Source organism: Nanorana parkeri, unplaced genomic scaffold, assembly GCF_000935625.1.
Source record: "Nanorana parkeri isolate BGI_ZX_2015 unplaced genomic scaffold, ASM93562v1 scaffold848, whole genome shotgun sequence".
Lineage (NCBI taxonomy): Eukaryota > Metazoa > Chordata > Amphibia > Anura > Dicroglossidae > Nanorana > Nanorana parkeri.
The window spans coordinates 218,022-236,322 of NW_017307116.1; the positions used below are offsets into that span (position 1 = coordinate 218,022).

Below are 18,301 nucleotides of genomic sequence, written 5' to 3' on the forward strand. Positions count from 1 at the left end.
AACAGCAATGTGTTTTGACACTGCTATGGAAGAACTGACAAGGATCTGTAGAGAAGATAAACGTTTCCATTGACATAACTACACTCAAAAATGTCAAATATCCAGGTATTCAAATGAAAATCATCAAACATGTCTGAATATCTTAATATGTTAAAATGTTCAAAACATGGTTTGCAAAGCTGTAAAAAGAAAATGGGGCACTTACCCAGCATTCCCATCCCCAGCATGAATGCGTCCATAGTATAGGGTAGTCCCCTCGCTCTTCCTCTTGTCCCAGGAGGAAACATAACCTCTTTAGGTTGTGCTTTCTTACATTCTACCTGCAATTTGGAAAAAATATACACAATGAGATGTAAATGCATTGCTTTCAAATGTCAAATAACAAAGCTGAAGGCAAAATGTGCATTTTTTTCATTCTTCTGAAACTGAGAAAAGAGGACATTTACTGCATGCATATTAGTTCACAATGACTAAATATAAGATACCTCATCAAAGCCTATATAGCGTTACAGAAGTTACACAATATGTTAATGCAAAAGCACACAGGTTAAAATCCCCATCAAGTTAATGTTTGCTGTCTGAGTACTATTTACCTCTTATCCCACAGATGCAACAGGAAGTTGGAAGAAATTTCCTAAATGTGGGAAATGTTCCTCTTAGACAGTTGTTATCGAACAGGTGACCCCATTGAAGGATTTATCCTTACTTCTTCTTCTGATGACAACTCTAAAACTTTGTATTACCCATCACTTTCTGTCTCAGTAACAATGGTCACCAGTACAAATTGAATTGCTGTCTGTGTCCCCAACTGGGACACAGACAGCAATGAAAGCTTTACTAAGGGTATTTAACCCTTTCCTACTCTATACGAAACTAAAAAGGTTTTGCCTTTACATATAAGCTCTGATTAAGGGGTCTGCCTTTGAAACAGAACAGCTGTAATGCACGCTAGAGACAGTGGCTGCATGCTGCCCGACAGGATCTAGTACAGGGATTTCTTCTGTGCAGTGAGGATTGAGCACAACATTATTTTATATGACAGAGCTAGTCTTTACTATATTTAATAAACATGTCACACAATGCTTGTGCACTTTATGATTATATGATATGTTCTATAGTGTTTTATAAAGAGTTACATACAATATTTCACTACTAGTTTTAGTCTAGTGGCAGATATAGCCTAAGGTTATCATAAATAAAAGCAGCACCCTACTACTTCTTTCATTTGATGATTTTATATCAGGGGTGTGGAATTCCTATCACCCGGGTGGCGGGCGACTGCTTTTTTTATACTTAGCACTCCTTTGGGCAAGCAGGGCTATATGTACAGCAGGGGAGCTGGCACTCATTTTGTCACTTGTAATTAACATGTTGCTCTGTCCCCACCCCCTGCCAGCTCCCCCTCAATTGTCCGTCCCCCTCCACTGGATGCCTCTCTCCCCGCTGTGGTTTTTGGAGTCCCCGCTCTTCTCGGGGACCCGGGGCTATGGCAAATTACATCAGGATGGAGAGCAGGGAGCAAAGTGGAGAACGTCTGTACTCCGCTCTGCTCCATGTTAACAGTGCGACAGGAACACTGTATTTACAGCCTTCCTGTCTCAGCTGCCACAGGAGTTTGAGCACAATGCTGTGCTACTTGTGAGCAATCATTGTTCAGCATGGTCACCTGACTGCGCTGACAAGTAATACGCACTTCTTAGCACGGTTAAATATGGTTTTGGTTAAAAAAATACATTTTTATCAGGACAAGTAGATGGTCATAAGGGACAAGTAGACTGGGCCCCCACTTTAGTCCTTGGACAAGTAAATTTTTTTTACATTTCCACAACCCTGTATATGATGTGTTTTATAATATGATGTGTATATGGAAATGCCACGCTGTGGAACCATCAGTAAGATGATATGTTGGAATTTTTAAGTAAAAAAACACAATCATCTTTCCATTACTAGAGAATTCTGAATCCGATGAATTACACTGTCAAATAGCTGTAATATCCTGAGAACCATTACTTGTCAGTCAGTGTTTTAATCATAGATTTATGTTACACTACACAATGTGTCATCTCTTCCACACTGGACACACAGCAGGGAACAGATCATAGCACTGTGTTCTACCAGTCGTGTGCTCAGAGGATTGCAATGTGCCAGGAACCAATTCCGACACTATGCTGTTTTCCATACAGAATTGTCCCTGTTTAATATGAGGGTGTCATTTCTGTACCTGCTATTGTAAAGGAAAAAAACTGGGGGAAAAAAATCTCTGACACCACAATCATTTTCTTATCTGGTTCACCATAATTTAGGTTTAAATGTCACTTTATAACAAGGCAATTACTGACTAGTGATCATTAGCAAGTCATCCTCATTCATAGTGTCTTGTAAAATAATACACCCCGTACAAGTGCTGAGAAGTCAGCTCTATATCGCTGAAGATTCTTTTATCTACAGGTAGGAAAATGAACATTTACAATTGTTCCACATCATAGTTTAAAAGTTGAATTTTACAGATGGTAAGACATGGGTAACCAGACAAAATCAGCTAATGTTTATATTGCAAAGGTGACCCTAGATAACAGGTGTCTAACTACTCATTAGTCTCAGTATTACATCTGAAGGCCATAGACAAGAATGACTTACCAAGATGGCACCTCTGCATTGTCCATGAATAATAAGCATTCTATGATGACCTGTTGAGCTGTTATAAGGTTCTTAAAATGGCTAGCAAATAGTTGTGCAGTAAATAATTTTTTTTAACTTATTTTTCTTCATGGAAATGGTCATGGGTCACTTCCAATGGCTGGAAAGGCTCAGTACTGCACCACTACACAGGCCAACTGGAACCCAAATGCTTGCTCTAGTTCACTAAGCAACAATAATCATTTACTGAAGCTGGAAGGTGGCAGCCTAAGCATGTAGCACATTTTACATACATATCATCAACTCCCTTGTCTCATCTATATATTGGTAAGGCATGAAAAATGTTTTGGCTAACTCCCAGGATTACAAAAGAACCATAGTGAAATGCTAATGCATAAAAACCAAATATGAGCTCTGCCTAAAATTCTAGGACATCAGGGTGGATGAGCAGTAAAAAAGAACAATAGAGGACATAAGGGTTAGGCCTCATTCACACATATAGGACATTTCTAACCACATATAAATGCATGTAATCGTTTTATATGATATAATGCACACTGTGGGTCTACTTCCAACCAGGTGCATTCAGTTTAATTGTGATACGAAAAAACTGAAATATGTGCATCCACGGGCAGATTAGATACTAAGTCATGTCTAAACACATAAAAGCAAGTAAAAGCAAATAAAAGGGGATTTGAAGGGAAACAATGTGTCTGGAACACCTAAATACATGTAAACTTGTTTGTAAACGCATGTACATTTTACAAAACAAACACTATACTTCCCAGATCAATTTCCCCTGCATATAAATAAAACAAATGCAGGAGGCCCATGTGAATGAGGCCTTAGAGAAAATAGAAATTTTTACCTAGAGATTGACGTGCACGTTTCTTTATTTTTTATAACCATGTGCACAGAATTGTGATCACAATGTAGGAAGCCTTTAACATATTAGCATTGCCTGCTAAAGTCTATGGAGGCTCATTTTAAGGATCACATTTATTGCAGATAATTATGTCAAGTCTCTGCAGTTACTGTACTTCAATTGATAGCTTTAATGGGAGGATTGTTCTTGTGAAGAGCAGTTACATGTAACAAAGCCATAAATATTGCTTAGTGATCATTACAAAAGCACAGAGAAAAAAAATGGTATGTAGCAAAGTGTGGCTAAACATCTCGCTTCCTAATACCCCTATCAGTGACAGTCTATTCATTGTTTTACAGATACCTGCTGCCTGTTACTAAGCAACTAAATCAAAGGAAACCTCAAGTTTATACAATTTTCATTTAGGTAACAGAGGTTAACTCACTGTAATAGGATGATTTAAAACAAACACACCTACCCTTCGCTTTCCACTGTTCAGGCAAGAAACCCAAAAGCACAAAGGAAGAGCGAAAGCGAGAAACTGTTTTATTCCATACGCTGACATATCCTGATGTGTGAAATATTTTCTTTGATACATTTCTCAAAACACCTCCATATTTCACAATCTCTGATTGCTAGACATCCTTTGACAGGAATGAGGAAAGAAAATAAAGCCTCTAATCCCTTTCCTTCCAAATAAGACACACAACATGAAAGGGAAGTTGGAGCAAATGTTCATCGAACTGTGCATGAGAAGCCTAGATGCTGTACATGCTGAGTAGGGAGATAATACACATCACAAGAGGGTATCCTGTGGGGCGTTTACTTTAATGTGCATCCTCTTAAATGTCTACCAAAATATTTCTATTTGAACAGGAGCCACTCACAGCTTCTCTAAAGACACATCAGGTTAAAGAGCTTTTCTGGGAGGAACTCTCCATTAAAACTTCCTATTTCAGAACCATGAGCATGCTATGGGTTTAAAACAACTCAGTGGTTAGTGCTGCTTCCTTGCTACTTGGATTAAAGTCAGCGAGGAGTCATAAACAATCGGCTTCTACATTTTCCTTATATCTTTGTGAGTTTCTTTCCTCGGTCACTAGAAGGGAAAAAAACCACAGTAATTTGGCTTGGCCTAATTTTACCTTACTTTATACCTATAATTATGGTAAGAAGGTAGAATATAAACTAATTTAAATGAATTAGTTTACTTTGCTGACTGCACTGGCTCGGTACACAGACACTAGCGGGCATTGGGTGTGCCCAGGGGCCATTTGTAGAACATCCACCACTCTGCTGTTTCTTTTACAATACATCGGCAGGGAGGCACCTTACACATTCATTTAAAGTCGCTCAAACACCTAAATGGATGGAATTCAGTTTGCTAATGCACTGTATATCATAAACAATTGCATAATTTAAAGTGACACTAAACTCAGGAGTTAAACCTTAACAAACGCGTTCAAGTAACTTAACTAATAACAAAAATGTATCTTATTTGTGTATCACTAGATCCTCAAACCATCTGAATTGGTGCTGACACCAGGAAGTGGCTGAAAAGGGTTGGAGGAGACGAGCAGTACCGCAATGTAAAAAAGTGATGATGATGTTTTGGTTTTTTAAAGTGACCCTAAATTCAGCAGTTAAACCTTAAAAATGTATTCAAGCGCCTTAACTATTAAGAAAATGTTTACTAATTTGTGTATCACTCAGCTGTAGATCCTCAAATCATCTCTGAATTGGTGCTGAGACTGTCCTTCCTTCTAGTGGGTGGCTACTTTTGTTCCCCATAGTCCCTGTGTGTGTTGTAATGTTGCCACTGCTCCAAAATCACTCCTGTGATAAGATTATAACTTCAATACAAATGATTAAACTAAATGTGAGATTGTAGTCCATCACAGGAGCGACCTTGGAGCAGTGGCAACATTACAACACACACAGGAACCATGGGGAACAAAAGTAGCCACCCTCCAGAAGGAAGCACAGTCTCAGCACCAATTCAGAGATGATTTGAGGATCTACAGCTGAGTGATACACAAATTAGTAAACATTTTCTTAATAGTTAAGGTGCTTGAATACATTTTTAAGGTTTAACTGCTGAATTTAGTGTCACTTAAAAAAACCAAAACATCATCATCACTTTTTTACATTGCGGTACTGCTCGTCTCCTCCAACCCTTTTCAGCCACTTCCTGTCTACATGCCCTTGCTTCACCTCCAGGCTAATATCATTGCTTTGGACCAGCTTCCTAACAGTGACACTGATGGAACATACCTGCACATTGTATCAACACAGCAACTTGTAATCTCAAACAAGGGCACGTGACATGGCAACGATGCAGGATAACAGCTGGGAGACAGTTGTCAGCCCATAACAGAAATAACTGAACAAAGACTCTCATGGAAGAATATTATCCTGCATGGGCACAGTGACGGTGCTTTCTGTGTTTTTTTCTCTTTAACGCAGCCCGTAGTTTCCAACAGGTACTTTTTATAACCTAGGCCTATAATTGGCATGCTTATCACTTTGCGCTGTGTTGTCCATGCCTATTTATATAAATAGCTTAATAATTTTCAATCTGAGAAGTCTTCTAATGCCATATAAACATCAAGCAAAGGTGGTTAGAAATCTGTGTGAGGTGTGACAGTAGAATTAAATCTTGCCATTGCAGAAAACCTGTGTATACAAATGCATTCTCAAAGCCCATACATATTATCATTCTAAATATCATACAGTCATTTGTCCCACTTCTCTCATCCTTTCATTATACACACTAAGGATAATAATACAATCTCTTCTGCCTGGATCAACAATTAACAAGAAAATGCAGTTTGGATTAGCGCTGTCAGAAACAGTCACCTGGTAATTAGCTTCTGCAACCACATAACAGGCGACTGCTGATATCAGAAAGACAAGCGACGTTTAGGATTTTCGCAGCATACGAGACCAGACACAAAACATTTATAAACAGACGACACATGTCAATGGAGAAAAGAAACGTTGAAGCTAAAGCAGAATGCAAACTAATTGTGAGGCATACGGGTATATTTCTGCTATCACCAGTGATAGTAGGGAGACAGGGCAGCAGTGAAGGATGGCCACAGTCAAACACAGTGCTGTTTAAATAACACTGCTGTTGATGGACACATCTGTATAGAATAGTAAAAAAGAAATGGCATATTTATGCTGCTGGCAAATTAGGGAATGCAATACAGCCTCCGTTAAAAAAGAATCAATCCATGATTACTTTAAACCTAGAACTATACATTAATTGTAATATTATCTGGCATGGAAATATGCAATCCAGCACTGGGTGCAATGCACCTACTGAATCTCAAAGTTTTAGTCTATCAGTTTTTGGGCTTACACCATGCTCTACACAACATTCATTACAAATATATTAGGTCATTAGGTGCTGAGGCAAAGATGAGTTGGCTTCCTACTTACATGAAGTAATATAGCAATAGAGAGCACTTTGGGCCACCTAAGCAGGTGTCGATAGACAATACAGTGGTTGATTAATGTTGATTTCCACCACTGTCTATGTGTGCAGGCATAGGAGGTATTTATTTCAATTAACCCCTTTAAATAGTCATATTTATAAATAGTGTCACTAAGTTTGGGACATTTTTGGTGCTTAATAAAACAATAACTATGTACAATGCAGGACAATATACAGTTTACCACATTAAGCAAGGGATTGTGTGCTCAAAGCCACTTCGGTTGTGCAGGCTTCTCTCATTCTCAATAAACATAACTTCATTCCCAATAGCGTCTCTCATTCTAAAAAAAAAAAACATGGCAAGGTGCTGTTTTGTTGGGTGAAAATATCCTTCTATAGAAAACTGGTAAAAAAAATAATTAGTAATACTTTAACTGATTTTAATTTAAACTAGAGAATGAAGTTCTTAGTTTCAGTGTTTTAAGTGAAAAAGCCATCTAGATGCTATTCATTTCACACCAGCTTTCTCACCAGCTCTCAGCAAAGCTTAAGAGATTCGACATCATGCAGTTTAGGGATAGGAAAGCTTTAAGGGACAACAGCAACACTCTTAATTCACACCTCCTAAAAAAAGATGAGTTCTACACAGTAAGACATCTATACCCTGACAAGACAACCATTGTTTGTGAAGTTGTTAGCTTGCCATGTACACTAAGTACACTTAGTGCCACAAGATGTTTTGTAATATTGATGCCTTTTGAAGTAGCTCATACCTTTTGAGAACCACAGGATGCAAACATATCTAATTTTAATCTTTCAATTGAAAACATCACAGGATTCTGGCAAGTAATGGTAGAAAAATAAACTAAAAAAGGAAGAATAACTATATAGGTTTTGTAAAGCAAAACACCAACTGCTTTTAAACTGTTAAAAAGTATCCAGAGCCCATCTCTGCTCCATGGAAGCACATTTCAACTACCCAGTGGAGTGGAATAGTTGTGCAGTTAAACATGGGACATTAAAAGGAGCAGGCCATCTGTATACGGGTACTGTTCTCTGAAAGGCTTGCTGCAAATTATGGGCCCATGCATACTGGTCCATATTGGTCGACAGCATGAAGCAAAAATTTTAAAATCTGCGTTTGAAGACTATACTTTGCTGATATTTACATGTCAGTCCAGAGTGGCGCTGGTGGCCAATAGAGTACATGTGCCAGCAAGATTCTGAAAACACTGAAAGAGTGGATGACAGAGAAGTGAATAAAAACAGACCAAAGGAGGCCAAGCATTAGTTGTGTTGCTAAAACACAGAGAAGGGAATGACTAAGGGGGTTATTCACAAAGCTAGCTGAAGGATCAGCCGTAGCTTCAGCTGATCCTTCGACTAGCTTCGGATGCAGGAGCCTTCGAACCGAGTCGAACCGAAGGGCTGCTGTACGTGCTATTCACTATAGCCCATACAGCTCCCGAAGGCGGCCGAGGCAAAGGCATATGCTTTTTGGCTCGACTGAGCCGAAGTGGCAGCCGAAGCGGGGCAAAAGGTCGGCCCAAGGCCTTGCAAATGACAGCTGGGCGGAGCCAGCTGTGATCTCATGGCTCGCTCCGCCCTGTTGTAATGACAGATCAGCATCCCCAAATGACCTGGGGACGCTGAACTGTCATTAAACAATGACAACTGGGCAGAGCCAGCCGTGACATCAAGGCTGGCTCCGTCCAGTTGTTATTCATTGGCCAGGACCTGCTAGAAGACTCTAGCAGGTCCTGGCCAATAGGAAAAAGTTGGGCAGACTGACAGTTGGAAACTGTCAGTGCTAGCTCCGCCCAATTGTTTTTTTTTCTCCTTTTTAAACAATATTTATTTATTTACATTTATTATTTATTTAAATTTTCAAACATTTCATCAACTTTTCTCACTGTTCGGTATCTCCGTGGTACCGAGCAGAATAGCAAACAGAATAGCTTAGCCGAATGCCTCTCGGCGGCATTCGGCTATTCACTCACTGCTTTTCGGCCCCTATGTGAAAAGGGGCAATCGGCAGCGAGTGAGCTTCCCGAGCTTCGGCTCAGCTGATCCAGATGTTGGGTCGGCTGATTTGAAGTACTTCTGCACTTCGGCTCAGTCGAACATGCAGCGCACGTTCGACTGACCAAAGTGCAGCCGCAGGCAACCGATGTACGGCTGAAATCAACAGCGTTCGGCTCACTTCACTTCGGCTGGGTTATTCACTCGGCTGCCTTCAGCAGCTTTGTGAATAACCCTCTAAATCTGTTAAAATAAACAAACCCTTTTTAAAGTGTATTTCTACGTTTGCAGTCAGATTTGAGAAAACCCTTTATGTTTGTTGTGTTTTCCCATTCACACAGCATAATGAAAAAACAAATATTTCTTACTTAATGTGTTGTTGCAGCAGGCAACATAGCTGAATCTATTTTTTTTTCTGAGTACCTTCACAGTGATCTGTCCTTAGAGAAACACTTAGGACTGATAATGAGCAAACAGTGTGGTATGGCATTGGAGAAAGTGAATAGAATTATGGACTGCATCACTAGATGGATAACCAGCATGAGGAAGGAGATCCTGATGCCTTTTTATAGCTCTTTAGTTAGACCACTGCAAGGGTTAAGAATAATTTTTCCTGGAGTTCTTCTTTAAGAAGAGAGATTGCGAAACCTAATACCGTATATACTCGAGTATAAGCCATCCCGAATATAAGCCGAGGTACCTAATTTTACCACAAAAAACTGGGGAAAAGTATTGACTCGAATATAAGCCGAGGGTGGGAAATGAGGCAGCTACTGGTAAATGTACAAAATGAAGATAGATACCAATAAAATTACATGAATATAAAATTACATGAATATTTATTTAAAAAAAAAAACAATAACCTAGCTCTGTAAGTGGAAAAGGGGGTACAGGGCTACATATCACATACTACGGGATCATTTAACCCATTCATATTAGCAGAGGATAATTGTAAATCTATTATTCAGTGCATTCTATATGTAGTATATAGTACATGTACATATAGAGTGCCTGCAACAATACATTTACAATGATCCTCTGCTAACATGAATGGGTTAAATGATCCATAGTACAGGGCTACATACAGATCATTTAATACATTCATGTTAGTATAATTGTAAATGTATTGAGTGTAGTCTTAAGGAATTCAGGAAAAGGGAAGACACTTAAACTTTTAAATACATTAAGGATGTGAATAAGGTTCAAGAAGGCAGGACCTGCAACTAGCAGGAAGAAAGTTCAAAACTAACCTTAGGAAGTATTTTTTTTTTTTTAACGAAAGGGCAGTTGTTGCTTGGAATAGATCTCCAGAAGAGGCAGTGAGGCAGTCAACAGTAAGTAAATTTAAACATGCTTGGGATCTATACTCTATCTATAGCAGGTTAAAAAAAAATACCCAACGACCATTAGGTCTTTTTTTTGCCATCACTCTTCTTTTTGCCATCACTCTTCTATGTTTCGAAACACAGTCTGTTATACATACGGAATACAGCAAATCACACCTGCATGTATAATAAGATAGAATGTTTGGGACAGGATGTTTGTTATATGGTTCTTCTGTATAATCTTTAGTTATAAGCGGCAAGGTAGCCACTGATTTTATGAAAAGGTGACAAACCTTGGGCTTACACTCCCTGAAGTCATGGGGGGCAAGCATATCAGCTTCTTCCACTAATTTACAAAGCATGCCTTAATTTCTTTCACATTATGGGCTCAATTCATTAAACGTTATCTCATGAGATAATATTGTCACAGGACCTTTTTTAGTGAAATATCACAAAATAAAAGTCATTAAAAATATGTGAGATACATTTGAACTGGTTTATTGATGACTGTGGCAAAGTATGGGGAAATATCTCGAAATGCTCACTTAATGTTACCAATTTGGAAGTGGCCTATAAAGTACTATTCCGGTGGTACCTAGTCCCCACACGCTTGGCAAAATAATTCCCCGCCTCGTCTGATAGGTGTTTCCGTAGGTGTTCATCCCCCGGGGACATGTTACATATATGGTGGACCTGTCCCTTTGCATCCCGCTTCTGGACTAGGATCCACCACGTTATCGCGAATGTTAGGCAAGCATGTCCCTAAAAACCCGGCACAAAGCCTACTACATGCATCGGTACCTTGTTTAACTAGGAACCAAAGTTCCCTGGTGCATCAAGTATTCATTGCTGCCAAGTTAACCATAGCAGAGAACTGGAAGAAACAAGTTATCCCTTTCCGAGAATTTACCCAGAGAATGGACAACATTCTGTTGAACGAACGGTTAGCAAGCATCCTAACTGATAGCCATACTAAATGTCTAAATACCTGGGAACCCTGGATATTACTTCAGCACCCTAATTTAGACACATACACCCTTCAATATCTGTAACGGGGCTGGCCGTATGACAAGACTGGGGATTGACCCTCTGACGACCCCAGCTTGGAACCCCTAGCTTAACCCAGATTTAATAATGATTCGACCATCTGTTGGACCTTCTTTTTGAGTTCCTATATATAATTTATTCATGTTATTTTTTCTTTACTTTTTCTTTATTTTTTTATTATTATTTTTATTTTCTTCTTCCTTTATTGTATTATATTTGGTTGATGAACAGGTATTTGAGTCCTTCTTCATACTTCAACGATTTTGAATTGATGTATGGCAACACGTTGTGATTTCAAATACCCTGTAAAGTGCCTTGTTATATTCTGTAAAAACTAATAAAAACTTTGTTACAACAAAAAAATATGTGAGATAAATAAAGCAAAAACTGCAAAACATGAGATAAATATTGCATGAAATACATTCAAGTCAAATCAGTTAAAAAACCCCCCAAAAGAATTAGGTAATTATCACCTGGCTGAGGCAGTCAGTATTTGCAGTCTGTCAGCCTGTGGCAGTGTGAAAGTGTTCAAAACCTCCAATTTGAGGCAATGGAAGTATTAGAGAACACAGGAATGTGACCAAATAAACATGGTTTTTTACACCTTGGCTGGTTTTTAATGTTATGGGTGCAATGACTGCACCTATGTGCTATTTTAAATGGAAACACCCATGCAAAAAAAAAGAATTTATAAAAAATAATATAAAAAAGAAAGCCTAAATTTTGAGATAAATACTGCATGTTTTGAAGAAATATCTAATTCGGTAAATAATAAAGATTTTAGATTTTGTATGCTCAAGAATTAAATAACACACAATTTATTTTACCTCAAAATGTCATGAGGTATTTAAGCGCTTACTGAATTGAGCCCTATGTCTCTTATCTGCTGCTACGCCTATGGTAATTTTGTGTCTTACAATCCAAGGTTTTTGCATGGATTATGAGATTTTGCATAATGCCACTGTAACCTGTCATTGATTTAAAGTATACGAGCATTTTCAAACAAAACGTATCCTTTTTGGCCCGTTTAAGCAGGCCTAACTCTTGCCCGGCACAGGTGCACACTTTTCAAGTTTTAATGGGCCCAGCCTCCATTGTTTGTTTACATCCTGTGGCAAAAGCCCCACTCTCCTGGTCTCGTCTGCCCAGTACATCCCCATTGACTTCTTTGAGGCTCGTCTACCTCCAGTTCTGGGAGGCATCCCCTTAAAAGTACCTGGGGATGTACTGCACAGGAGCAGTTAGAAGAGGCAGACTTTCGTCATGGGAGGAACTTGGTAAGTATGCATCTGTGCAGGGGGAGGGTGGGATCGGTTAGATCAGTTTAGAGGGGCCAAAAGGAGAAGTGCACTTTGTTCTAAAATGAACTTATCTTTAATCAACTACTGACAGAATTTCAAATTAAATTTAAATATTATGATAAAGTAAGGCTGCGGAAATTAACGATTAATCCTTCGATTAATCGTTAATTTTTTTGATCAAAATTATTTTGATCGATCAAAGTTCTTTTGATCCATACTCACCTCTCCGCCGGCTTCCGGGTCTTCCGTTGATGTCCGCGATGTCACCGGACTCCTCCCCCCTTCCACAAGTGGCTCTGTCGGCTATTCCGTCGATGTCCGTGACGTCACTGGACCCCTCCCCCTTTCCTTCGTTACCCGATGGAGTACACAGTGAGTACACAGCCTAACTCTCCCGGCCGCCCGGGAGATTGGTTTAATCTGCTCTCTCTTTTTACCGGAAAGGTTTAATCTGCTCAATCGAGCAGATTAAACCTTTCCCTGCCATCGTTTTTTTTTTCTTTTAATGCATACGATTGCATGCATACGATTGCATAGCTAGATTCCTATTGGCTATTGCAAAGTGAAATAGCCAATAGGAATCTAGCTATGCATTCTCTTATGCCCTTTTTTTTATTATTCTGACAACTGCAACTGGCAGAATGCTAAAAAAAAAAAAAAAAAAAAAAAAAATTTTAATCATTACCAGCCCTATGATAAAGTAAAATAATAGATAACCTAAGTCCAACCTATCTGAATAAAATGAGGTATGTGCTCAAAAGGGTTAAGTAAATGAGTCCAATAAATGGCAACAAATGTGAGATAGATAAATATTCTCTTTGCATTTCACATTAAACAAAGTCTACCGGCAGTGGCCTCCATCTATGCATAGGGAAGGACACTACAGTATCTTTCCTAGTTTTCTGAGAAAATCCTTTTCTTAAGCAAACAAGTCAACCTGAGACTAGTTAAGCTTCTTGTAGAATGTAATCAGCTTTCTCCCATTAGTATCATAACCCTATCCCTACAAATAGAATCTTCAAAGCAGATCAGTACAACAGTGTTTTCTGGCAGATAACGGGTTTATTCTTTCAGAGTGGTTGACATTGTTATTGTGTATCATAAATGCCAACATCAGCAGAAAGGTTGTGCTAAATTTAGAGGACAGAGAGATACCAGCTGAATGTCACGGCATCTGATGAAAAACAGTCCTGTAGCCAGGTTACCATACTTACACATTACATGTCAAAATTACACATATAAACCATGGCCTTCCTACAAACTATGAACTTCTCCTCTGTAAGCGCAAACAACAAAAAAATCATAATAGTCTAACACAACTAGTCCTGACATACACACCCTTGCGTAATGTGTACACAATTATGTTTAATAAAACAAAATATTATTTTTTTAGGTTACAGATTTTAAATGGGTCTTTAGCTGAAAAGAGAAGTTAATATTTGGCAGAAAATCCATTTTGTGCATCTCAGGTAATAGAAACTCGGGCATTGTGAAAGATGAAAACAGAGAAAGCATTTCCACATGACTGTGGTGTGCCTGAAGCATACAATGCTCTTTGACACATCTGTTTTTGTACTTTAGACATCAAAAGCCACTGGACTAAGGGATGCCGCCTTTTGTTTTGTATTTGATAGATCAGTTTAATATTAAAGTGAATTTTACAGTGAAGCCTGTACCTGACCAGCAAGCACTAGAAGGGCAAACTAATACATATGCTATTAAGATAGATGCCCTTACCAATAACCCTTGGTTTCCCTTTCCAATAAGTACGCCTTCAGATGATCTCCACTGACAGATCCTCACCATTTAATATTTCATGTTTTATTACGTATAATCACAAACTTTAAAGTGACATTAAAAGGCAAAAAATGTTTTCCCTACCCCCCAATGTAAATGTTAGCACTTACCTTAAATGATGTCTCTTTTTCCGATCTTCCTCTTCTTTCCCCATGTTTTCATCTGTCCCTCCAGCGGTGTGACGTCACTCTGATCCAGCGGTGTCTGCAGGCGGGTGCATGCGTCCATAGACTTACCTTGCGTCTCTGCTCGTCTCCCGGCCGAGAATCGGAACTGCGCATGCGCCCGCCCCAAGATCCTTTGCAGCCGTACGAGCAGTTCCTGATTCTCGGCGCGGGAACGAGCGGCGATAACGAGGTAAGTTTAAAAGGATTTTAAGCGGTTTTTTTTTTTTTTTTTTACACTTCTTGCCTATATCTACTGCTTGCTAGCAGTAGATATAGGCAAAAAAAACGGAGGGTTTAGAACCCCTTTAAGGAGAAAATGGATACATAAGGCACTGGTTGCAGTGCCACACACTAACATGTGTATGTATAATAAAACATGGCTATGTGTCTTTAGCAGGACCAGAATGGGTAATCCAACAACTCAGATTTCTGGTACCAATGTAGAAACATCATTACTGTGAATATATACTAAATGTGGCCTATATTAGAAGAAACCGGGGCTGAATTTTAGTCCTAGTTTGACTGAATTTTGGCAAGAGTAACAAATAACAAAGAATTTCAGAAAAAAACAATGCAACATAGTGAGCTAACATAAACAAGGATAAACAAAGTGAAAGATAGGCTGTGAAAGTACAGCGCATTTATTTTGTATCACCATGATACTGATGTTACAGTACCAGTTTACTGTGTGATGCATAGGACAGCGGCAAAAGGGACAATATTTTGTACCCGTCTGATGAGCATGTAAAGCACATATAGAAATGTCTTGATGACTGTGCGCAAGTTGATGTAATGTACTTTATAATACATACAAACACAACGATGTCTTTGTTGTGGTTTGACATCCACAATATGACACAGTGGAGCAATGTGTATTGGAGTGTTTTCTAAATTTAGGAAATGTTTGCTACTTCCTAACTCAACAAAATGACATTTACACATCCTCAGAGGTGTAAGTCATAACTGCTGCATCATCCACAAACATTTGATATGTATGAATGTACATTTAGACTTATGCAACATTAAAACATTGAACTGTGCAAATGACAGTCATGAAATAAATAAAGGCCTTGGCTTATCCAAATCTGACTGTAGAGATAAGAATTATTATTATTATTACTTAGTATTTATATAGCGCCAACAGTTTGCGCAGCGCTTTACAATATAAGGAAGACATTACAATCACAATACAATTCAAGACAAGATGGTAAGGAGGGCCCTGCCCCTGAGGGCTTACAATCTGAAAGAATGACATCAAATAGATCACAAACAACACAATAACAACATCTGAAAGATTGTTTATAGCATTTTACTGGGCCATTTATTCCATTTGAAATATTAATACAACATAAAACACACATCAAAAATTGTATATCCTACTGCTGGTTAGCTACCTTGAACTCTCAAACTTAAATGAAGCAGTGGGCCAAATTGAGAGGAAATAATATTCCTGGGGCCACACCAACTTAATTCCATGAAAAACAATATAGCACTTCAGTACTTACATTATAGTAACAATGGACATTTACAACAATTTCTTTCCAGAGAAAGGGGCATTAAAACATTTCCTGAAGAGTTGAGCTGCAAAAGTAGGTAAGAAAGTGTGGCTTTTATCATCTGTAAAACAGCTGGGGCCTTGTTCAATTTAAATACTTAATACATGAAAGGGCCGCAAAGGAGCTGGGGAGCTACATGGAGGCCAACATACGCTAATTTGATATGCCTTGCTGCCTTGCTGAACCTAATTGCCAAGAGAAATTTACAATAGGAGGTCTATGATACCTCCATTCTCCTCATCCTCTAATTCTCATGTCTGAACACATACGTACACTGCACTCCCAAAACTGAAACATGAGAATGCAAGGGGCAGCATTTTCCTGGTTTAAATGCTATTGGTGTTCATGTTTAGGCTCATTTTAAAATCCAGCCACTGCCTTTGTTTTACTTTACATGCTGTACTACACTCCAGATTCTTCAGGTCTGGACACACCATCACAACAGCAAATAAATATAGCTATGGTAACTAGAAAAACACCTGATAGCAAGAAAGAGTTTCTTGGCCTGAGCTGCCTCTGTGATTAAATGCCTTATTGACTTTAACTGAAAAGTGAGAAATGCGAACTGTGTCTCATGCCCAGCTCACTTCATAAACAATCTATCGTGAAAAGGAGGATACTAATTGCTGAAGAAATCAATGCTTGAAAGGCAGAAAACTCAACTCGAGTGCAATGCTCTGAGACAGCAATAGGGCTTTCCTCAAAGCCAATACTTTTCAAATAGGTCATGGAGGCTTCAGTTAAAGCAAATATATGAACTATTAAAGAAAAAAAACACTGAATAGATACAGCATGCAGTATAAATGTGTAACTGGTCAAGTGTTATAGAAAGAAAGTTCCTTCTCTATTCATACATGTGTGCATGAAGATATCATAATAGAAGCAGGTTTGAATATACATGGATGTTCCTCAGGATGTGAACAAACCATTTACTGGTACAGAGCACACTCAGTTCACTGTTGTGCTCCCAAGTGCCTTATCTAAAGCAAGTATCTTCATTGGATCAGTGTAGTCACACACTGTTCAATATCACAATTCAGTTCATGGTTCTGCATAGATAAGCTGGAGAAAAGCTAATAAACTGAGCTGTTCTTTCATTACAAATGCGAAAAAAAATCAGTTACTGTAAAATACTGTGAAAATAGGGTTTACATAATACTGTCCACCAAGAGATATTTGGTTCTTGATCTCCAAATGTGCAGCAATATATTAATTGACACGAAAGCAGTCTATCTTCCTTACTATAAACAAAAGCTCAAAGATACGTGCTTCCGTTCAATAAATGATTTGTCTAAAAATAGTTCATTTAAGACCTAATCAAATAACTAGATGTTTCCATTGATGTAAAAAGGAAATTAATTTGCAATTGTTAGATCTAACAGATAGTTATATAATTAATTAGGCAGGATCCTCATTATTATAGGCTCCAACTGGGGTCTACTAAATCTGAACAAGCTACGGGCTGCCACAAATTGTCTCTTAAGAAAGCCAGAACAAAAGTGAGCAGTTTAAAATAATAAATATTGCAATTCCCTGGGTGCTTTCCTTCATTTTACTATTAGGAAGAGAGTAAGAAGTCAATTAAAGAAGAGCTAAAATGTTACCAATCTCACATAAAAATTGACAGCCCAGTCATCATGTGCTTTTCTGAGGAAACAGATAATGGCTGCACAGTCTACTTACGGGAGTAGGGTTTATCTGCTTGAGGGCTTGTTATGGTCACACCATGTCCGGACCAGATTTGCACACGATTCTGATGCGTTCCAGTGCATTTTTTTGGGTTTTTTTAGGGGTAATGTCATTATGCAAATTAATCTCTTCCTGCACCATGTCATAGTGTCTGTTGCGTTCCGGTGTGTTTGTGACGCTTTTGTGAGGCGTTCCGGTGTGTTCCAGTGCAGTAAAAATGTGACATGCAGAATTTTTTTCCCTGCACTGGAACGGACTGGACTGGTGTGAACAGAGCCCGCAAATCACATACAAACGCATTGGGATGCATTTTTGGTGCAAAAGAAAAATGTAACGTACCGCATCTGATCCGGACATGGTGTGAATGTGAATGGGCCCTCACACCATCTCCAGTCCGCACCAGAAATTGTATTTCTGGGCTCTGTTCACACTAGAGCAGTCAGTTCCAGCGTG

The 18,301-nt window shown here is 38.7% G+C and overlaps 1 protein-coding gene across 1 annotated transcript in view; it reads right to left on the reverse strand.

The window, feature by feature from the left end:
• Positions 1–18,301, reverse strand: part of MSI2 (musashi RNA binding protein 2) — a 608,564-nt gene that overhangs the window by 132,576 nt on the left and 457,687 nt on the right. Inside the window, exon 9 of the mRNA XM_018565450.1 lies at positions 206–320. Within this exon, the coding sequence (XP_018420952.1) occupies positions 206–320 (115 nt within the window). The remainder of the gene's footprint in view (positions 1–205; positions 321–18,301) is intronic.